This window comes from Phyllobates terribilis, unplaced genomic scaffold (genome assembly GCF_046119375.1).
Source record: "Phyllobates terribilis strain yellow unplaced genomic scaffold, ASM4611937v1 Scaffold_5__5_contigs__length_657084704, whole genome shotgun sequence".
NCBI lineage: Eukaryota > Metazoa > Chordata > Amphibia > Anura > Dendrobatidae > Phyllobates > Phyllobates terribilis.
This window is the reverse complement of record NW_027362765.1, coordinates 535,628,250-535,651,994: the sequence shown is the minus strand read 5'-3', so window position 1 is coordinate 535,651,994 and position 23,745 is coordinate 535,628,250. Positions and strand designations below refer to the sequence as shown.

Sequence of the window (23,745 nt, the reverse complement as noted above, 5' to 3'; positions counted from 1 at the left end):
TCCTCCTCCCGCTCTGCTCTCAGCGCGCGCTCCTTCCCGGCCCCTGTGCTTAGGGCGCGCGCGCGCGCGCTCCCCTCCTCTTAAAGGGGCCGCGCGCGCCGTCCTAAGGAGTCCCCGGCCAATGGCCGGAGGACTTCATCATATACAAGGCACCTCCTCCAAAATGGAGGTGCCCGAGCAATGTTGTTTGCACCTGTGTCTCACCTGTGCTTCAGCCCTCAGGTCCCGTTGCCAGTTACCTGCCAGTTTCCTGCCAGTTTCCTGCTAGTTACCTGCCTGATTCCTGCCTGAATACTTGTTACCTGTCTGCCAGTCTGAGGTCCGACGGTCTGCCTTACTACTCCTGTCAGTCTGTCTAAAGGACCAGCCTGCCCGCTCACCTGGGAGCGCATATCAGCTACCTGCCTGCTTGCCTGAGGTCCGACGGTCTGCCTTACTACTCCGGTCAGTCTGTCTATGGACCAGCTTGCCCGCTCACCTGGGAGCGCTTCTCCGTTATCTGCCTGCTTGCCAGCCCGGAGGCTCCGTTGTCATGTGCTGTGACCACCAGCTATCTCAGAGACTCTTGCCCGCTCACCTGGGAGCGCATCTCCGTTACCTGCCTACTTGCCAGCCCGGAGGTCCCGTTGTCACGTGCGGTGACCACCAGCTATTCCAGAGACTCTTGCCCGCTCACCTGGGAGCGCTTCTCCGTTACCTACCTGCCTGCCAGCCCGGAGGTTCCGCCGTCACGTGCCGTGACCACCTGCTATTCCAGAGACTCTCGCTTGCTCACCTGGGAGCACACATCTACCATCTGCCTGCTAGCCTACCCGGAGGCTCTGCCATCACAGGTCGTACCTACCCCTTACCCAGAGACTGCCCTGATCACTTGCCGTAACTCCCTGTCCGTTCACCCAGAGACTGCCACCCGCTCCCTTACAAGGGCCGCCCCCTTGTATAGTAGCTCAGAGGTTCCGCCTCCCGGACCCGTTACATATTCTAGGTTCTTCAAAGTAGCCACCTTTTGCTTTGATGACTGCTTTGCACACTCTTGGCATTCTCTTGATGAGCTTCAAGAGGTAGTCACCAGAAATGGTCTTCCAACAATCTTGAAGGAGTTCCCAGAGATGCTTAGCACTTGTTGGCCCTTTTGCCTTCACTCTGCGGTCCAGCTCACCCCAAACCATCTGGATTGGGTTCAGGTCTGGTGACTGGAGGCCAGGTCATCTGGCGTAGCACCCCATCACTGTCCTTCTTGGTCAAATAGCCCTTACACAGCCTGGAGGTGTGTTTGGGGTCATTGTCCTGTTGAAAAATAAATGATGCTCCAACTAAACGCAAACCGGATGGAATAGCATGCCGCTGCAAGATGCTGTGGTAGCCATGCTGGTTCAGTATGCCTTCAATTTTGAATAAATCCCCAACAGTGTCACCAGCAAAGCACCCTCACACCTCCTCCTCCATGCTTCACGGTGGGAACCAGGCATGTAGAGTCCATCCGTTCACCTTTTCTGCGTCGCACAAAGACACGGTGGTTGGAACCAAAGATCTCAAATTTGGACTCATCAGACCAAAGCACAGATTTCCACTGGTCTAATGTCCATTCCTTGTGTTCTTTAGCCCAAACAAGTCTCTTCTGCTTGTTGCCTGTCCTTAGCAGTGGTTTCCTAGCAGCTATTTTACCATGAAGGCCTGCTGCACAAAGTCTCCTCTTAACAGTTGTTGTAGAGATGTGTCTGCTGCTAGAACTCTGTGTGGCATTGACCTGGTCTCTAATCTGAGCTACTGTCAACCTGCGATTTCTGAGGCTGGTGACTCGGATAAACTTATCCTTAGAAGCAGAGGTGACTCTTGGTCTTCCTTTGCTGGGGCGGTCCTCATGCGAGCCAGTTTCTTTGTAGCGCTTGATGGTTTTTGCAACTGCACTTGGGGACACTTTCAAAGTTTGCCCAATTTTTTGGACTGACTGACCTTCATTTCTTAAAGTAATGATGGCCAATCGTTTTTCTTTACTTATCTGCTTTTTTCTCGCCATAATACAAATTCTAACAGTCTATTCAGTAGGACTATCAGCTGTGTATCCACCTGACTTCTGCACAACACAACTGATGGTCCCAACCCCATTTATAAGGCAAGAAATCCCACTTATTAAACCTGACAGGGCACACCTGTGAAGTGAAAACCATTTCTGGTGACCTCTTGAAGGTCATCAAGAGAATGCCAAGAGTGTGCGAAGCAGTCATCAAAGCAAAAGGTGGCTACTTTGAAGAACCTAGAATATAAGACATATTTTCAGTTGTTTCACACTTTTTTGTTAAGTATATAATTCCACATGTGTTAATTCATAGTTTTGATGCCTTCAGTGTGAATGTACAATTTTCATAGTCATGAAAAGGCAGAAAAATCTTTAAATGAGAAGGTGTGTCCAAACTTTTGGTCTGTACTGTATTTTGCACCAAGCATTAGCACTGGAGCAACAGATGATTGATCTTGTACACTCGTATCATGCACTTAATCGTTTTTGCACACATTTATGTACTCGTGATTTGTCTTCCCTGCTTGGCTCACCAGTCGCTGTCATTTTTATGGGGTTTTTTTGTGGACGTTTTTTAAACTTTTATCTTAATACAAGTGACTATTATACATTTTGCATGTCAAGCATACTCTTGGCATTTGTATGATTCAGTAGTGCATGAGGACCTTGATTGTCATCTTGTGTAGCTTCATTTGGTTGGTATTATGCCATTTAGATGCAGAATGGCAACGTTAGTGCTGACACTTACTATAAATATACCTCCGATACTAGTGAATGATATGGTATAAATTGTGCCAGCTCGTCATAAACAAAAGTGGCAAGCTATAGACCAGGGTTCCCCAACTCCAGTCCTCAAGGCCCACCAACAGGTCATGTTTTCAGGATTTCCTTAGTATTACATAGGTGGTGGCATTATTGCCTGTGCAGGTGATGCAATTATCACCTGGGCAATACTAAGGAAATCCTGAAGACATGATCTGTTGGTGGGCCTTGAGGACTGGAGTTGGGGGAACACTGCTGTACACCTAAGGAAATAGCCACAGCATTCATGAAAAAATTAGCCTTCATTAAAATAGTGTCAACATTTTTTAAAATGTTTTTGTAGTAACAAAATACTGTACATCCCATAATGAAGGAATGGCAGTCACAATATATACAGCCAAGTAGGGTCATCCATGTTAAAAACTATGTACTGGGTAATAAGGTGTAAAGTATGATCAAATGACCAAGCCAAGAGGCTGTCCCCAAATATCGGAATATTTCCTTGCCAACTCACAATACCCCAGTAGATACGAAAAGACATGTACAGCCTCTCTAGGTTACACTTCCAACATGCGTTTCACATGAACTGGCTTCTTCAAGGGGATCCACCCGGATCTGTAATGATGAGGTCACAGCTACCAGTGACCTGAATGCTAGAGCCACAAATCGGCTGTAGGTAGGGTCAGCCAACTGGGTGTCAGTTTTTGATCCTAGGGAGTCATCACTCATAAAGGGTGAGGGGGATAGCTATTTTATACCAGCGGTATAGGTATGCCTTGTTTTCTATTCATTTCCTTTTAAAATACAGCAAAAAAAAATAAAAACCATTCTTAAGGCTTTATCAGGCCAGGTCATTAAGGGGATTTGAAGAACCTAAATCATTGGTGCACAAAATTATTTGCCTGAAATTCTCTAAGTAGAAGAATCTTGGGCTCTGAGCGATGTATCACAAAGACCTGGGTGTAGTCTCTTTTCTTATACTCGTGCCATGTACTGAGAGGTACTATCTGCCAAGTTCTCCCCCGAGGGCACGGCAGCCTCACAATAACTCTGGAGCAGTATTGTGGTGATTAGTGAGTATAGCGGATCTATGGGGAACTCCTGCTGGAAGTCCCCAATGTCTGGCAGCAATTACAGGAAAACAAAATATTGTGATGGAGAGGAAAGCAGCAGTCTGTGGTCAGAAGGACTGCAGGGAGGGAGCGTGTCATAATCTAGGCATGACCTTGCTGAGGATTTCGCCAACGTCATGCTGCTGCTGGCTGCTAAGTTCAGTACATTGAAAGCACTGCTGCTTCAACACTACTTAGTAAAAACCATGCACAATTTGTTTAGTATACTAATCCTTATGGTTTTTCTCTACACAATTCCTTATGGTGAACACTTTTCAATCCCATTTACAAAAGGAAGACACTAGCTTAAAGGGTTTTCACACCAATAAAATTATTTGAGTGCTAAAGGTTTAGAGCTGGTGGGCCCACCAATCACTATAACTGGGGTCCTTGTCATCTGGTCCTCCTCACTGCCAATGTTTCCCAGAACTGCACACAGAATGGAAGAGAAGTGGGCAGCAGCTCACCCACAGGGAGTCACAGCAGTAATGAGGAGGAGGGGGCCAGGGACTCCTGCTCTAAAGAGAGATAGGGATTGTGGTCATCCAAGGATCCCTACCTTTCCTGTGGATAGATAATTATACAACTGATGAGAAAATCCCTTTAAATTAGGCAGATGACAATACCTCAGGCACTCCATGTGCCATGGTATGGTGTATTTGTAAGGCACCATTTTAGGTCTTGGGAACAGAGGCTCTGTAACATGGTATGTAGAAAATTGCTGGCATAGTATGGCTCTTAATGTTGTACTGAACACGGACATGTACATGAAGCCCAAACATCAAGCTCTCGTTCTTCTCAGAGTAGCCACATTATAATGATTAAGAATTACACCAACAACAAATTTTCATTAAAAGGGCATCTGACCATAAGATCAACCCCCCATATGACAAATATGGGCAAGCAGGGCTTTCAAATGTAAATCCATTGACACCTTTATACCTTTTATCTGTTGCTGTATTGCCAAGGAATCAGCCTTTGAATTCATATGAAAATATGGCATTAAGAGCACTTCATTAGCCTCTGCCTCCCCAGGTGATTTCCCTGCCCTACACTAGCCTTGCTGAAACTGTCTGATTTCCATGCCTGGAATCTGACATCACACAGACAATGAGCTATCAATCAGCTAAAAAGGATGGTGCAGAGGCAGGGGTGGCAAAAGCCTGGGAGTGCTCTGTCACACCCAGAGCACTTAATACCTGAATTAAAAAGCTAATTACTAGGGAATCTAGCAACCCATCTATCTTATAGATAAAAATGTAAATGTTCGTTTGTTCAAAATCTTAAATCTCCGAAAGTTCTTCACCGATTGCTTTGAAGTTTTGACACAAAGTTGCATTCGAATACAAGCATGTTTTTATATACCTACTAAGTTTTTATATACCAGCTGTTGGATGTAAAAGCAACAGCGAGAGGGGGGTGTTACGAGCTCAGTCCCAAGCTGACTCTCCCCCCCCCCTTAGTGACATCTCATTCATATACCCTTCTACGTCTCCTTCATTTGCCCCAGCCGCTGCCTGTGTTCTGCTCCTTTCGTGTCCCCTGTGGTGGTTGGGGGGGGGGGCGATGACGAGACCGTCTGTTCGAGGCCGAAAGACGCTGCTGCTCATCACCACCATTGCCTAAGAAGCAGCCGCCTCTGCTCTCCAGCACCGCTGCGGGGGCTTCTCCGGCAGGTGAGTTATTTCCAACTGCGCAACAACGAGCGGGGGAGGGAAGGAGAGAGGGAGGCTGCAAGGGGAGGCGCAGGCCGCGGCCTCCGCTCTCGTGGCTGAGCTGGGCCCGAGCCTCGGAGCAGTGGGCGGATAGCGAGCAACTGCAAATCCCACTGCGCCACCGGCGGGAGCGATGCTGTGATCTGGCCGGTACTGGCCCGGGACATGTCAAGCAGATCATCCCCTCCTCCACTGCTGCCTGCCTTCATCTCTGCGCCCCCTCCTGTCACATTCCCTCTGTACCCTAGTGCATTACTAGCAATCCCTGACATGACCAGCTCCATTGAGACACCTGACAGCAAGTACCGACCTATTTAGTGACCTGTGCAGAGTACAGGCCTGCAGGAGTCACAGGGTACAGGCTGCCACCATGCCTGCCTGATGGCCACAGCTATATATATATATATATATATATATATATATATATATATATATATATATATATATATATATATATATATATATATATATATATATATATATATATAAACGTTGCATTCGAATTCACGCATGTTTTTATATACCAGTTGTTGGACGTAGAAGCAACACATGCTATACCCCAACAAATAATATTATATACCCACAAGCATTGTGAAATGAAATATTTTTAGAAACGTGCGCTCTCTTTTTCATTTAACCAGACTGAGCCGGGTTCAGCTAGTATAAAATATAAAATGTTGATAGATTTACATTTCAAACACCTGCATAGCCATATATGTGATCTGGATGGTAGGTGGGGGTGATCTCGCCAATAGATTTTCTTTAAGATCACAAATTGTCAAGGAAGCTTTTGTGAGAACATTTCAAGCAGGTTAACATGTGGTTTTAGTCTAATTTTTAGTGTGGCTTTATGTCCCACCATAATTGTAAAATGTCAATAAGGTCAGAAAGTTCTGGAGGAAGTTGTTAAGTTATTCAGCTTCCTATTTTCAGAGGTGCCCAGAGCCTAATAGGTCTCGCTTTCCCACCTGCTAGTACCTAGAGTACCATTTAGATTTAAAAAAAAAATGCAATTCCGCCATCTTTTTTGGGGGGGGTTCAGTTTTTAAATGTTTCAGGTGTGACTAAAATGACCTGGCAACATAATTCTTCAGGCCAGTACAATCTTAAGGATCCCAAACTTGTATAGTTGTTGGATTATGAGTTTTAATTAACTTTATATTTTCATAGGATGGACTTTTACAGACGAGTCGATACTACATACATTAATTTTCTTTTTGGACAGGGTGATTTAAAAACGGTTATATTCATTAACTTTAACATTTCAAAACTTTTGTTTTATGTAGTAGAAGTAAAAATGACGATCTCCTATGCAGCCCAGCCACAATCTGAGTACAAGGATGGTAGAGATGGGGGCTTCAGTAGGCTCCCTACTGCAAAGGTTAACCCATCGGGACCCCATGCACAGTTACCAGAACCGTTTAAATGCTGACATCAGAGATTGACAGCGGAATGTAAAAGCTGTGACTGGAGATGGACCCAAGCATTATACGTAGCAGGTACAAGCTATATGACAAAGCCGGCTCTTGCCGTATACGGAGGAGACTCAGCTTAGAAGTCTACTCCATACGCCCACACCTGATGCATGATGTACTGCTATGTACTACATTAGGAAGGTGTAAAAGAGAAAATACCATTTGGTTTGTCATATCACATTTTGACTGCTGGGGGATAGGGTTGTTGCCACATTATTATATATCTATTTTAAAGCGGCATTTATTATAGACATGTACAATAAACATGAGTTTTTAGGCGGCAAAATGGAGCCTCCAGCATCTTTTCAGGATAGCTGATAGACACCCAGGAATACCAGATTGCAGAGATGTTACATAGGAGCCAGAGAGATAAAGTGTAGCATAAATATGGTACTGAAAGCAATGAGATTCTAGGAACTGTTCCAGGCTATAGGTAAAAATTGAGAAAAGCAGGGGTCCCAGGAAGTAGCCTTAAGAGACACCAAAAGCGAGAGAGAGATTAGGAGGTGTGAATAGAAGGCACTAAGGCTATGTGCCCACGATGCAGAAATGAAGCAGAAAATTTCTGCAGCATTTCTACATCTCCCTGGTGGAAAAAACGCATGCAGATTGTGCATGCGTTTTTCCTGCAGAATACATGTGTTTCCACATGCAGATTGACAAGCGCTTTCCAGGCGATAGCATCACTTGGAAAGTGCTTGACAACTAGGTCACACTGTATAAATCCATGCAAACGGCATGGATTTATTCAGTGTGACCGTAAAAATTGAAACAAATAAAGCTATACTCACCCCCAAGGCCCCGGCGTGGCTGCAGCGCTCGTTCCTGTCTGGTTCCCGGCTGCCGGCATATCGCGAGATAGAGCGGTGAAGGGCCTGCGGTCACATGACTGTGACGTCACCGCAGGTCCTCAAGCGATGCCGGCATTCAGAGAGAAGCCTTCGGAAAGGTGAGTATAAACTTTATTTGTTATTTTATTCTTTTTTTACAGGTACAATGGTACCCAGGTCTGGATGAGAGTCTCCTCTCCTCCAGAACTGGGTACCATCCGCACATAGAGACGCATAGAAGCCGCTTGTACAAATGTACAGTCGCGGTTTCTATGCGTCTCAATGCAAGTCAATGGCGGGAGTTCCACTGCGCTTCCGCAAAATTAAATGACATGCTGCGGATTTTTGTACGCAGCATAAACGCTGCGGAAAAATCCGCAGCATGTGCATAGAACATGCGGAATCCCCTTGGGGACCATGGGGTGCGGATTACCTAGCGTTTCACAAGCGTTTATGCTGCGGAAATTCCGCAGCATAAACGCTTGAAAAACGCTACGTGGGCACCCAGCCTAAAAGTTAGGGTTGTGATGTATGAAGAGATCCAAGAGAGGCCACAGGTCAGTGATGCTACGAGATGAGAACATTTCTAACAGGAGGAAATAGTGAACTGTAAATGGCAGAAGACAGGTCTAGAAGGAAGACAGGGCAATGTCTTGAGGCTTTGAGAGATAGCGTATCATTAGTAAGTTTCAGTTGAGAGGCGAGAACAGAAACCAGACTGTAGATGGTCAAAGAGAGTTGGACGAGAGATGGGAAGACAGACAAAGGTCAAAGAGTATTGATTGAATCAGGAATAGTGAGTCGCTTCTTAAGTACGGGTGTGATCATTAAATTAAATGAAAAAGGGACGATGTTATTAAGAACACTGAAGAGATAAGTCAGGGCTGGTAAAACATAAAATAAGTTTGGAGATGAGATGTGATTGAATTAGATCAAGTGCTCAGGTGATAAGGTGCATCACTAAGTATTTTATCAGAGAGTAAGGCTAGACTGAGCGGCCAAGGCAGTGCCGTTTATTTCTGTAGGTGGATAACTGGTCTCCTGCAGCATCATGCACCCGTGTAACGATCATTGAAATAACTAAGCAGTTTCTTGTCACGGTTCTTGGCCGCTCTGTCTGGCCTTACCCTAATTGCGGGAAAAGCAGGTTACGGAAGGGATGGAGCACTGAGCAGTTGTGTGGACACTAAGCTGAAGCTTTCTGTGTCAATAGTCCTCAGCTGAGATCACTGGGATATGCCATCACTTCATAGATCAGAGAAAGCTCATGAATAAACACAGAAAATCACCAGCAGGTAAAAGAGGCAGAAACGCGTAAGAACACAAACAAATTCCCTCCAGTAACAATATAAAATGCACCAATACACAGCTAACAGTCAGCGCAAATATACATTTTATTTTAGTGTTAATGAGACTAAAAGAAAAAAAAAGACTGCCTGTGGTCCTCTATTCAGCTCTTTTCATGTAATATGTGAATGGACCAAGTAAAATTGTCTTTACATGCTATCGGCTATCCAATTGGACATATGCACAGGATGGGACATTCACTTCAATGTTCCTACTAAACGTACTGTTTAGGTGGATCCCAGGCACATTATACAGCCATAAAGGCCTATATACATTGCATTTAGTTTTTTTTGCCACCATTAGGGTTATTAGTGTTTGATCAAAACTACGCATTTCCCTGGCATGGATTGTTTTAGGCGTCTTTCTCTGTTGAACATCAAGTGTCAGGAAATAAAATGTCACCAAAAACTCATGTGAAAATCATGTACATTTGGACTCTTTTTCATTCATTTTAAAATGGGAAAAAAAAGTTGTGTATGAATGAGGGCTTATGGGCATTTGATAAAAAAAAAATGGCTTTAAGACAAGCAAAGCTTAGTGCTATCTAATCACTAAAACTAATGACCCCTTGGATCTCCGTCAGACACATCTCACCCACCCAAACCAGATCTCATACTTTGCTCTGACGAGGTGCAGCACCCCAAAACACAGTGTCAGCAAATTAGGATTGATACTTCCCATAGGTGGCGCTGGAGTCCTCTTCCTCGTTGAAGAGACAATTTGCATAAAACTAATGAAGCAGACTACCAAGACCACTGCCTACATACAAGACCCTCTGTTATAACTACACATGGTTTAAATTTAGACTTTCTACAACATATTCACTTTACTGGCAAAACAGACTACAGAGTCATAGTGCACTGAGGGAAAAAAGAGATGTGGAGGAAGGGAGTAATATTTTGGAGCATTTTCATGAGATTTCCTGCCAAGTAACTAATACAGATTGTTTATTTCCAAGGCGAACCAATTGCACTGTATTGTACTGCCAAAAAAATGAAATGAAATTGAACGCAGTGCACAGCAAGGCTATCCATGAAGTGAGGGAAATCCTGGGGAGTTTAAGGAGAAAGGTCACCAGGGGATAGACCTCCTCCCCAGACCATGACTCACCAGGGGAAACAACAAGGGGCCTGGCAGCACCAGAGCTAGCTATTAGGTCGTCTTTTAGATTTTTGCCAGGTCTGCAATTCGAATAACAGATTAACAGGTGGAAAAACAGCCGGAACATTTCAGAGAAAAATATACCTGGCTGCAATTGTGCAGCCAAAATCAGATTCATGCAGCCTGTGATCTAGTATAAGTATTTATTGAAGTCTCTGAACTTGATCCAACTCTGCTCCTCAAAAGTCCAACCCAATTTCCTTCTCCCATTCCTTTACGAACCAGGGTGCGTCACAATTGGTATGAGTGGAGGGAATTGAATATACTTGAGAAATGGGACGTTTGGTGCAAAGTCTTGAAGGAAAGGTGATTCAAAAGGAGTAAGTTCAGATCTTAGCATAGAGACCTGCTGGAAGGTTGAAATATACGATGGCAACTAAGTACGACAAAAGTTTATCTGGGCAATGATCCCTTAGCTCATTTAAGGATGCCAAAGTGAGAGAATTTGTAGGACTTATTGCAGTCTGATTTTTTGACTACATGCTGATATCATAAATCTCTTGACCCTATATCTAAGAAAATCTGTATTATCTCCCTATGATGAACAAATCCCACCTAGTCATTATGTGTAAGGTGAGGTATGTATGTGGCCAATCTCATAGATATAAATTTTAGAAAATAATTTCAAAACAATATTAGGGAGATTGCACAATAACCAGAGCGAGTAGTCAAATCCTTCCTAGGTTTTGGTATGACCTAAATGTGAGCCTACAGTTTGTTTAGGGAATGTAACAAGAAATCATTGTGTACACTACAGCAGTTATGCTTTTAGTATATTGTAAGAGATTTTTTATGCGCCATTGCCATGGCCAGAGAGAAGAACCTGGTGGCTGAAAAGTGAACAAAATGGGGGCATGGTCCCACCAGATTATGGTGCCAACAGGCGCAGAGGGACTCCAACTTAAAGGGAACCTGTCACCAGAAACAACACTGTTAACCTGCAGATAAGCGGTTAATCTGCAGGTTAATAGCGTTATTATGCAGCCCGGCACCTGCACGCAGCCGAACGCAGCAGGGAGAAAATTAACTTTATTCTTCCCGCCAGCATTCGGTTTCAGTCATCACTGAGAATACAGAGTGGCCGCTATAACCGCGCCCCTGGCCCTGACAGTCACTCCCTCTGCATTGCGGCCGGCTGTCAGTCAGCGCCAGGGACACGGTTACCTCGGCCACTATATATTCTCAGAGTGATGACTGACCCTGAGGCGCCCTTGTCCCCATGACTGAAACTATTAATTATTAAATTAAATTTATCCCCGCCACATTCGGCTGCGAGCAGGCGTCGGGCAGCATAATGACACTGTTAACCTGTAGATTAACCGCGTTATTTCTGGTGACAGCTTCAATTCAACTGTATCAGTTGTGGACTGATGAGTAGTAGGTACAGTCTTTGTCTTTTGGATGTAAAGTGCGACAAAAGTCTACTAATTGTAGTTTAACCTATTTTTCAATTTGGGTGTGAGGGTGGGATCGAGGACTTACCAACAGAAAAGTCTAGTAGTTTATCCAGGGCCGGCGTCAGCACCCGGCGTACCCGGGCAAGTGCCGGGGCCCTGGAAAATCAGAGGGGCCCAGCCGCCCACTCACTGTCGGGGCCCGGGCCCACACACCCACCCGCCCACACACTGTCGGGGCCGGGCCCACACACTGTCGGGGCCGGGCCCACACACTGTCGGGGCCGGGCCCACACACTGTCGGGGCCGGGCCCACACACTGTCGGGGCCGGGCCCACACACTGTCGGGGCCGGGCCCACACACTGTCGGGGCCGGGCCCACACACTGTCGGGGCCGGGCCCACACACTGTCGGGGCCGGGCCCACACACTGTCGGGGCCGGGCCCACACACTGTCGGGGCCGGGCCCACACACCCGCCCAGTCACTGTCGGGGCCGGGCCCACACACCCACCCGCCCACACACTGTCGGGGCCGGGCCCACACACCCACCCGCCCACTCACTGTCGGGGCCCTGGCCGCTTCCTCGGCACCTGTTCAGGGACGCAGGCGCTGCTTGATTGCCGGCACTTCCCCCAGACATGGCCGCGCGCTGTCCGGCTGTGTCTGCTAGTAATGACACGGCAGGGTCGACGGCACTGCACCTTTAATTGTGCTTGTGTGTCGCTCCTGCCGCGTCATTACTAGCAGACACAGCCGCACAGCGCGCGGCCATGTCTGGGGGAGTGCCGGCAATCAAACACCGTCGGAGCGGAGGTCCTGCACAGATGGGCGGGAGGGGCCCGGACCCGACCGCAAGTGGGCCCCTCTGATGTTCCAGGGCCATGAAGTCTGTGACACGCCGGGGGCCCTGCACTGCCCCATACCCGAGGAGCTGCTGGACAGGACACTGGACCGGGGACAGGTGAGTGAGGCTTCCCCAATCCCCATATTAAAAATATTAGTAATGGGTCTGTGTGAGTGCATGTATGTGAATGTCAGTGTATATGACTGTGTATATATATTTGTCTGTTTTATCTATGTGTATGTCTGCGTACCGTGTGTGCGCACGCATATGTCTGCGTACCGTGTGTGCGCACGCATATGTCTGCGTACCGTGTGTGCGCACGCATATGTCTGCGTACCGTGTGTGCGCACGCATATGTCTGCGTACCGTGTGTGCGCACGCATATGTCTGCGTACCGTGTGTGCGCACGCATATGTCTGCGTACCGTGTGTGCGCACGCATATGTCTGCGTACCGTGTGTGCGCACGCATATGTCTGCGTACCGTGTGTGCGCACGCATATGTCTGCGTACCGTGTGTGCGCGCGCATATGTCTGCGTATGTGAAGGATGAGGGGGCAGGCTGGGCCATGTGTAATAAATATATATATATATATTTATTTCTCCGCCGTATCTGTGCATCATGAATCGTGTATGTGTTAAAAGGGCCCACTGAGACTCTTTCGCCCGGGCCCAGAAAAACCTGGAGCCGGCCCTGAGTTTATCCATCGTTATCCCGGTTGCTTGTGCACCTTTTTCTACCACACTTTTTCCTTCCACTCAACTTTCCATTAATATGCTTGGTTACAGCACTCTGAACAGCCAGCTTCTTTAGCATTGACCTTTTGAGGCCTACCCTCCCTGTGGAGTGTTAATGACTGCCTTCTGGACATCTGTCAAGTCAGCAGTCTTCCCCATGATTGTGGAGCCTACTGAAACAGACTAAGGGACCTTTTTAAATGCATAGGAAGCCTTTGCAGGTGTTTTTTGTTAATTATTCTAATTTACTCACATAATGACTTTTGTGTTTTCATTGGCTGTAAGCCATAATCATCAACATTAACAGAAATAAACACTTGAAATAGATCACTGTGTAATGACTATATAATATACGAGTTTCACTTTTTGTATTGCGGAAATGAAATAGAATATCATCAAAAAGTTAATTTAATTTAGTGAGAAGCAGAGGTCTATAATTTTTATCGTAGGTACACTTCACTTGTGAGAGACAGAATCTAAAAAAAAAGAAGAAAATAACGTTGTATGATGTTTACAGAATTAATTAGCATTTTATTGCATGAAATAAGTATTTGATACAAAAGAAAAACAGAAGTTAATATTTGGTACAGAAACCTTTGTTTGCAATTACAGAGGTCAGACGTTTCCTGTAGTTCTTGAACAAGTTTGCACACACTGCAGCAGAGATAATGGCCCACTCCTCCATACAGATCTTTCAGGTATAGGGGTTCAGGTGTCGCTGGACAACATTAAAGTTTCAGCTCCCTCCAAAGATTTTCTATTGGGTTCAGGCCTGGAGACTGGCTAGGCCACTCCAGGGCCTTGAAATGCTTCTTATGGAGCCACTCCTTAGTTGCCCTGGCTGTGTGTTTCAGGTCATTGTCATTCTGGAAGACCCAGCCATGACCAGTCTTCAATGCTCTTACTGAAGGAAGGAGGTTGTTGGCCAAAATCTTGTGATACATGACCCCATGCATCCTCCCCTCAATATAGTGCAGTCGTCCTGTTCCCTTTGCAGAAAATCACTCCCAAAGTATGATATTTTTCCCACCATGCTTCACGGTTGTGACGGTGTTCTTGGCGAGTGGAGTTCATACCAAAAAGGTCTATTCTGGTCTCATCTGACTTTCTCCCATGCCTCCTCTGGATCATGCAGATGGTCACTGGTGAACTTCAAATGGTTCTGGACATGTGCTGGTGTGAGAAGGGGGACCTTGCATGTCCTTAAGGATTTTAATCCATGACGGCGTAGTGTGTAACTAACGGTAATGTTTGAGACTGTGGTCCCAGGTCATTGACCAGATCCTCCCATGTAGTTCTTGGCCGATTCCTGACCTTTCTCAGAATCATTCTTACCCCACGAGGCGCGACCTTACATGGAGACCCAGACCAAGGAAGATTGACAGTCATCTTGTGCTTCTTCCATTTTCTAATAATTGTGCCAACAGTTGTCTTTTCACCAAGCTGCTCGTCTATTGTACTGTAGCCAATACCAGCCTTGTGTAGGTCTACAATCTTGTCCCTGGTGTGCTTAGACATCTCTTTGGTCTTGGCCATGGTGGAGAGGTTGGAGTGTGATTGATTGAGTGTGTGGACAGGTGTCTTTTAAACAGGTAATGAGTTCAGACAGGTGCAATTAATACAGGTAATGAGTGCAGAGTAGGAGGACTTCTTAAAGAAAAACTAACAGGGAGAGCCAGAATTCTTGCTGGTTGGTAGGTGATCAAATACTTACTTGATGCAATAAAATTCAATTTAATTATGTAAAAATCATACAATGTGATTTTCTGGTTTTTATTTTTAGATACTGTCTCTCATAGTTGAATTGTACCTATAATAAAAATTACAGACCTCCCCATTCTTTATAGGTGGGAAAACTTGCAAAATTGGCAAATTAAGCCCCCCTAGAGTATTGGGATTGTACAATAAGCGGTGACATGGTCAACAAGAGTAATAACAATAACCAAGATGGCATTACTATAATACAGCTAAATGGACAACAGCCAGAAACACAAAATCTGTTAGCAACACCAAAAGGAATCAACATTAGATACTAAAACTCCCTATAATACTTACCGCAATAATAATCATCCAACTTAAAGAAACATGAAACTTGCCTCAGGGAAGTGTCCCAGCTGCCCGAACCAACCGCATCACTTCTGTTATTTTCAAATATGCTCTAGAGCAGGGATGTCAAACTCAGACACACAGAGGGCCAAAATGAAAAACTTGGACACAGTTGTGGGTCAATCAGTATACAGTATATACTGGGCCCCCACACAGTCCTCCATACAGAATAATGGCCCCACATAGGGGTGGTGGTTCTGGTATCGAGGGCCAAATATAACCACCTTGCAGACCTGATTTGGTCCACAGGACAGAGTGTGACATGTATGCTCTAGAATAATAAAATCTTTATTTGAATTGGTTGCTATAGGCAACACTGACTTTTTCTTTAAAAAAAAAAAAACAGTTTTTTCATGGTGCAATCTATAATCAGATGGTAATAAAGTAGGACTCACCTTTCATTTTGACGGTGGGGGAGTTGGGCCCCGCTGACTGTTTCCGCCATCCTCTCCAGTTCTGGCAGAGACTTTCCGCCTCTGAGATAAAAGAACATAAAGAATCTTCTTCAAACCGGTCCGAGTCCTCAAAAGAAAATCTCTCGCCGTCCTCCCACTCAGCGAACATGAGTTCCATTACATCCAATGGTCGAAACCGAGGAGGCCTTCTGGACGCTACAACAACTGGTGTCAGGCTGGGAAAGAAATCTCTCTGGTAAAAAACCTCTGTACGTACAAATGGGCTGGCGGTCAGTCCGGTGTGATCGTTCCTTAAGACTAAATAGAAATTCTCTTATAAAATCCAGGTGCCAGCGGCGGGGGTATCTCACATCATCACCTCCCCGGGGTTTATTGGACTCTTGTGCTTTTCGTCATGCCCGACCCTTCCCCCGATAGACAGACACTGAGCTCAATCTCCCCAAAATATAGGACAGCGACAGTCACCTAAATGAGACGACTCCCAGTAAAAAAGAAAGGGTTAAAGATGAGCTGCAGCGCCCAGGACACCCTGCTCCGCCATAGCCCAGGGGCTGCATGGCTCCGCTCATACGAGTGCTGCACCAAAGCCGGCTCCAACTTCCCAAACAATAATATTTACACTCAGAAAATGGCAACAAAGATCCCAACAAAGTGACAAGGCGGCTCCTGAGGCCAGAAATGGCGACTTCACATCTTGGTGGAAGGACTTGTTGCTCGGTGTCCGGCAGAGCTGTGACAGGAGCTGCTGTCAGCCGGGGCTGGGGGGCAGCTGCTCGGCCGCTCTTTGTTCTCCCGCTCCCTTTGTTTCCTGCCTGCCTCTGGTGCACGGACACGGAGCGGCGGCAGCGGCAGTGGCCGGGACTGGAGGACGATGTCAGGGCCCCCGGAGGGGATTTATCAGCTCTTCTGCCTGAACAAAAGCCCCCCTACTGCTCAGCCCTGTGCTGTCACACTGCCCCCGTGTGGCCGGGAGACAGCTGTTGCGGGGCCTGTGCGCCTGCCGTCCCCGTTCCCTGTGCACCCTGCGGTATAGCGCGAGCCAGAGTCAGAGGCGTCCTCCATCCAGTGAGCAGTCCTCCCCCGCCAGCCTGCCTACCCGCCTGCCTGCCAGCCAGCCGCGGCTTCCTCTGCCCGGCTCTACCTGGGGACAGCTCGATCAGCTGATCCCGGTTTCCGCCCTGCTACTTCCGGCTTCCTTCACCAGAGAGAGCCGGTGCGAGGGAGAGCAGAGGACGGGAAGCGACAGTCTGGAAGCCAAGCCGCACTCTGTGGTGTCAGGAGGACCCAGGACTAAGCCCCTGTCACTGGCGCAGGCCGCGCACGCTGGGGTGGCTGAGGTCCTTCTTCTCTTTGCCAAGTGACTGAAAAAGTCAGCGTTCTGCCATTTAATTCTTCTCATTTAGGCATTTGCTATAATGTGTAAATATTGCAATGCTTTATTAGTCATGCAGCAATGCCAAACATGTGCCTTTTATTGGTTTAGATTTTAATGTGCCTGGAAATGTGGGGGATTTGGGGTTATTTATTTTTTCAAAAACATTTTACATTTTTTTTTTACGTTTTTTATTGGTTCTCCTAACTGCACTTGAACCTGCGATTATTTGATATAATGCAGCGTATTGTAAATGACCCATCTCATATGAAGCCCGGTCACAAGTTGGGTCCAGTCAGTGCCATCGGTAGACCCCACTGACATGGCAGTGTCATTGGCATCCCCTGTCCTGCTCCCCCTCTCTCCAGTTTTAAATGCCATTGTCACCATTGACAGCTGCATCTAAGGGGTTAAACTGCAGCAATGAGCGTTAAGCCCCACCAGCAGCAGTTAAGCCACATTTAGATGTCTGTACGGGTCGTGATGGGCAGAACGGCCGCAGCGCTCCCACCCCAAACTCCACGGGATCATATGTACCTATGAGGCTGCTGAGGTCAGGAGACTGCGGAATAGTCACACACCATGGACCGAGTTCCACAAATGTCTGAATGTGGCCTTATTTCAGGAGCCCATTGTATAAAACAGCCGACACCGGGGCTGTAGGAAGGCGGCTTAAAGGGATTGTCCTGTCTAAAATGATAAGTCTGCTGTCACTCTGTAACTGCAGACTTATGAATCCCCCCAGCGCAGGCGCTGTGCACTTCGGGGATTTGCTGATTTCTGAGCCTGGACTGGCAGATACATATGTGTTATGCATAGAGATGAGCGAACCCAAACTTAAGGCTATGTGCGCACGATCAGGATTTGAAGCAGAAATTTCCTGAGCGTTTCTGCATCTCCTTGGCAGGAAAAACTCTACGGAAAAACCTGTTAGTACAGATGGGTGATGTTCTGGGACACGGACAGGACCCAAAATGTCACTCAATGCTTAATACAAGCTGCCAAATTTTAGCTGACATGAATTTTAGAATATATTACTAAAATGTCAGAAGGACCATTTTTTTCACTCCGACCTTCATGGTGGCATGGATATTTGAACCACAAAGCCAATGCAGTTGCCCTGTTGCTTTTTACTCCAGGAAAGAGGTCCAGGTCACATTGGCCCCTTCCCTATACATTGTGTGGACCAATGCAGGGTCTTTGCTGCCCACAAGAACCACATTAATGAACAATAGAGGGGGGTCAACCTCCTGGAGGATCATGCCATCCTTCTCTACAAGAACAGATGTGAAGGCAGTTGGGCAAACAAGTGCAGGGCCCTCCAGTCCCAGTATGGGGTTATGGTAATGTGAACTAGCACATGGTGGGGCCCCATTCTAATTCTGCACATCTCCTTAGGAGCCATAATATAATCCAATGATATTTTAAATGGAAATATTAAAGTCTCAGAATTAGGCAAGTGATTAAATATGTTTTAGGATATTAATATGTGTTATTATTTTCTATAACACAAGGAGTGATCCTGAGCACATTGATTCAATAAGTAAAAAAAAAACATTAAATCCTGACATGAATTATTATTCCTGTGTCACCTCGGGTCTCCAGCAAGCTGCAGAGGAATCTCCATGAAAGCCTTCTATTCATGCCTATATACTGAGTCATTTGCATGTATATAGAATGTTTCATAATGGCCAATTGTAAATATATCTATTAAAGCTACATAGTGCCCATAATGAGCTTTTTTCTCGTCACCATTGACTTAACATTAACAACACCGCATATTAATCAGTGAATTTACTAAAAATGCTTAAGTATCCAAATTTCTTCTAAAATCTTTATCACTAATTAGTATTTAATTCTTATGTGTTTGTAAAAAGTTTTAAAATCTTGTTTCCACTATCCCGTTAAACTTAATGAGTAACCGTTTTTATATTTTTTTCATAAATCAGTATTACACATGAAAATGAGCAACTTTACAATATATCTTATCATAACAACTGCCATCTCCTATCTCAGTGATGGGAAAGTCTGTCTTCACTGAAACAGATTTTACTTCAGAATTGAGAACTTTGAAAATGACTTACCAGTTCTGCCAGAGAAAGAACCTGTTAGGCTCACTTGGTGAGGTTGATCTGCCAAGCACAAGGACTGGGTGGGCATATGGCCACAGGCGTTAATGCAGCAGGCAGGTGAGGCACGAGGGAGCAGGTAGCTGAGGTCTTGGAGGCAGTGGCATACTGCTAATGGCGGCAGGCCTTGATACTGCTATGTGGCCTGTGAGCCAGGGGGGCCCGCACCGAGCCCTCAATGCACAGGGCCCTCCCTACATCGGGCCCCGCCTCCACCCATCAGCACCCGCATTGCCTGGCCGTCCGCCCGCACAGAATGATGGGAGTAGAAGCATCTGCTGACGCTCCCTCCTCTATCATCATTGCTTGCCCAATGCGAGGAGGGAGCGTCAGCAAACACTTCTAGCCCCATCATTCTTCCTCGACGTCTGATGTATCAGAGCAGCAGTGCAATATATTGTATGGATGACCATGAGGTGTGCATTATATTGTATGCAGGACCATGGGGAGATTATTTTATTATATGGAGGGTCATGGGGGATGCATTATATTCTATAGAGGACCATGGGGAGTGTATTATACTATATGGAGGACCATGGTGAGTACATTATGTTCTATGGAGGACCATGGGAGTGCATTATATTCTATGGAGGTCCATGGGGTGTGCATTATGCTCTACGGAGGACCATGGTGAGTGCATAATATTCGATGGAGGACCATGGGGAGTGCATTATACCATATGGAGGATTATGGGGGTGCATTATACTATATGGAAGGCTAGTTGGGGGTCCATTATACTGTATGCAAACAGTTATACAGGTGAAGGTTTGTGTGGGGTCCATCATACTGTGTGGGGGCCATTATACTGTTTGGAGGGCTAGTGCGGGCCATTAAACTGTATGTAGGCCCATTATACTGCACAGAGAGCTGTGTGGGGGTCACAGTTGGGGGATCATACTGTGTTGGGGTCACCATATTTTGCCTCGGGAGTTGAGGTGGGGCACACTAGGGTCATTATACTGTACATGTGGAGGTTAATGTGGAGGAATTCACTATGAGGTATCATACTGTGTTTGGGGGCACTTTTGTTGGCATAATACTTTATAGGGCCAATGAAAGAGAAATATAGAACTTCAGCAGGAGGAAAATTACTATGGAATGTTAAGGCTGGTAAATTGTGAGGTATGGTCTTCTGTGACCCCGACAATTATTTATTTTTATTTTTTTTTTGGGGGGGGGGGTGCCCAATTAGAACAGAGGTTCTGGAGTCCACAGCCGGACAGGAGACCGGGAACAGGCAACTAAGGTTCTGGTGTTTGCAGGCAGACAGGAGACCGGGAACAGGTAGCATAGGTCCTGGATGCTGCAGGCAAACAGATGACCGGGAACAGGTAACTAAGGTTCTGCAGTCCGCAGGCGGACAGGAGACCGTGAACAGGTAGCTGAGGTCCAGGATGCTGCAGGCAAACAGGACGCAGGAACTGTAAAAGTCTTAATACCAAGACATAGGTGTGTGTCTTGGTAGGACTTATATAGGCCCAGGCAGATGATCATATGGGATCACACCAGGCCATCTGCAAAGCACAACCTGGAGCAAGAACAGAGTTCAGCAGACCGAGGTGAGGGGAGCAAAGTATGGATCCAGGACAGGTGCGTAGCAGAAGCAGATTTCTTTGATAAGATATATTGCAACGTTGCTCATTTTCATGTGTTCTATTGATTTATGAAAGAAGAATTTAAATGGTTACTCAATGATAATTTATTTTTCTACAAACATTACTGAAAAGCTGTATATGAAAGGTGGACAATATAGTTTTACCCTGTAGATTGTTTAAGTGTTTTAAGGTTGGTACACACATGGTTTTGCTGACAGCCATCTGAGCCTGCTCTACCATACACAGGAGCACTCGCTTGTCTATGTGCTCCTATGTTGTCTATGAGAGAGCTGTCACCAGGCATGTATGGTGATGAATTATCTCTAATAGAACAAAGCAATCAGCAGTCCAAGATCAGACATGCTCTGTCGACATCTCTCTTGACAACCAGCTATTCGGGTGTCACGCTAGTGAGTGTGGACCCACTGCGCTATGGGCCGGGCTTACCCTGATGGGGCGCAACTAAGCGGCTACTTAGTCTTCACTAGAGCCTCTGATGGTGATTGAGCTGCAGCTAGCTGCCTGGTACCACTCCAGGACAGTCCCACCAGGTACCACTCCAGGACAGTACTGTAGCAGCTGACCCCAGAAAAGGGACGCAGGTATGGACTTGGAGTGTCAGACAGGACAGGATCAAGATCACTGACACTATGGACACTGGTGTTGGTTCAAACAGAAAGGGTTCAGGTGCTTGGACAGACTGGACGGGTTCAGATTTTGGTTCATGCTAGCAGGACAGGATCAGGAACACAAGACAGACTAAGGTGCAGGGTCACAGAATGAATTCAGGATCAGGGACCTGACAATTAGCTAGTAAGCTGAAGACACTCTAAGTATTCAAGTTGCTCAGACACCTCCCTACAGGGGAAGATGCCTTAAATACCTAATGACTTCCAGCTATAGGCTCGGGACATTTCCAGAGTACACACTGCTCCCTTAAGAAGCGGGGAGCTTGCTCGCTCACACGCCATAAGTATGTTTCCAGGAGACCTGCGCAACGTGCACGGGCTCTGAAACCTGGGAGCCGCGGCTAGACCAGGAGACGCTGCCGAGCGGCTGGGTTAGTGAGTCCATGCAGGGACACCGACATAACACGGGGGCCACCGTACACATTAAAACCCTGTCGGCCGAACAGTGGTTTGGCAAACAGCCATCTCGACCATCTCTCAAGTACAGAGGAGTGCTTGTTCAGCTGAGTGCTTATGTGTTCTCTATGAGAAAGCTGATGCTGGCGGCTTATCTCTGGGAGAACAAAGTGATTGGCAGTCCGAAATTGGACATGCCCAATCGATATCTTCCCCAACAATCCATTGTCCGGGGCCCTCATACACATTAGACTATCAGACGAACCTTGTTGATATTGTCAATTTCGGCTTATATTAGTCTAATGTGTATGGGGACTGAGTGTTGGGCATTGTTGACCTTGCAAAGGGTTGAGCTTCTCATTGTTTGAAAAAGCCTTTATAATTTCAACAGTGTGAGATAGATCTTTATTATCTCCTGTGCAAAAAATTCTCAGATGTATTGGGAATGTGTCTTTGTTTTATGAGAATTAAAAGAAAATGGTTTAAAATATGTAACATTGCTAACAGAGTCTCTTAATGCTTTACTTTTTTTTCCGTTTAAATATTGATATACTGTCCTATTAATGCAAGTGTCTTCTGAGAAGTTCTTGGGCTACTACAAAGGATGAGACAAATACCCTTCACTTATGATGATTGTATTCAGAAAATAATATTGTAAGGTGGCTAGTGGCCGCATAGTCGATGGGAGGTATGTATCACAGAGATGGCTGTCCTCTGCGATGTAACCCGGAGTGTTGCTCTAGTGCACGTAAGCACTAAGAGGACTGATTGGTGCACCTGGGACCGGGTTACAGGTATTTTGGAGAGTTGGGCGGGTCCAGCTACCCACATGCCTCACCTCTGGGTGTGGTTAGCAACCTATAAAATGGAGGCCGTTTGTTTAGCACATGGTTCAGTGTCTGGAAAAACCTGCTCCAGAGAGGAGCTCGCATGTGCTGTGCTGAACCGTGAGTGACTAATCTTGAGTGGCTGGACGCCGGCCGATATACGGACTGTGGTGCAACTTTGTATTTTGTTTTTTTCTTTATGCCGAATGGGCTGTGTTTTCTTTATGGACTCCTGGTTAGTTTATGACGTTTAATAAATTAACCCGAAATTTAAAGAGACAGTGTTACTTGTCTACCTCCGCACACAGCCGAGCAAGTCGCTTTACCACAATATATACATACAGTGGGGAAAAAAGTATATAGTCAGCCACCAATTGTGCAAGTTCTCCCTCTTAAAAAGATGAGCGAGGCCTGTAATTGACATCATAGGTAGACCTCAACTATGAGAGACAAAATGAGAAAACAAATCCTGAAAATCACATTGTCTGATTTGGAAATAATTTTTTTTCAAATTTTGGTGGAAAATAAGTATTTGGTCAATTACAAAAGTTCATCTCAGTATTTTGTTATGTATCATTTGTTGGCAATGACAGAGGTCAAACGTTTTCTGTAAGTCTTCACAAGGTTGGCACACACTGTTGCTGGTATGTTGGCCCATTCCTTCATGCAGATCTCCTCTAGAGCAGTAATGTTTTGGGGCTGTCGCTGGGCAACACGGACTTTCAACTCCCTCCAAAGGTTTTCTATAGGGTTTAGATCTGGAGACTGGCTAGGCCACTCCAGGACCTTGAAATGCTTCTTACGAAGCCACTTCTTCATTG

General features: G+C 46.1%; 1 protein-coding gene across 2 annotated transcripts in view; it reads right to left on the bottom strand.

Moving 5' to 3' along the window:
- The window catches only part of ZSWIM8 (zinc finger SWIM-type containing 8), a 109,813-nt gene extending 92,678 nt beyond the window's left edge, over positions 1–17,135 (bottom strand). For both annotated transcript variants that reach the window (XM_073685798.1, XM_073685799.1), the window contains exon 1: positions 15,896–17,135. In XM_073685798.1, coding sequence (XP_073541899.1) covers positions 15,896–16,073 — 178 coding nt within the window. In that variant the 5' untranslated portion in view covers positions 16,074–17,135. The remainder of the gene's footprint in view (positions 1–15,895) is intronic.
- Positions 17,136–23,745: the final 6,610 nt, after the last annotated feature.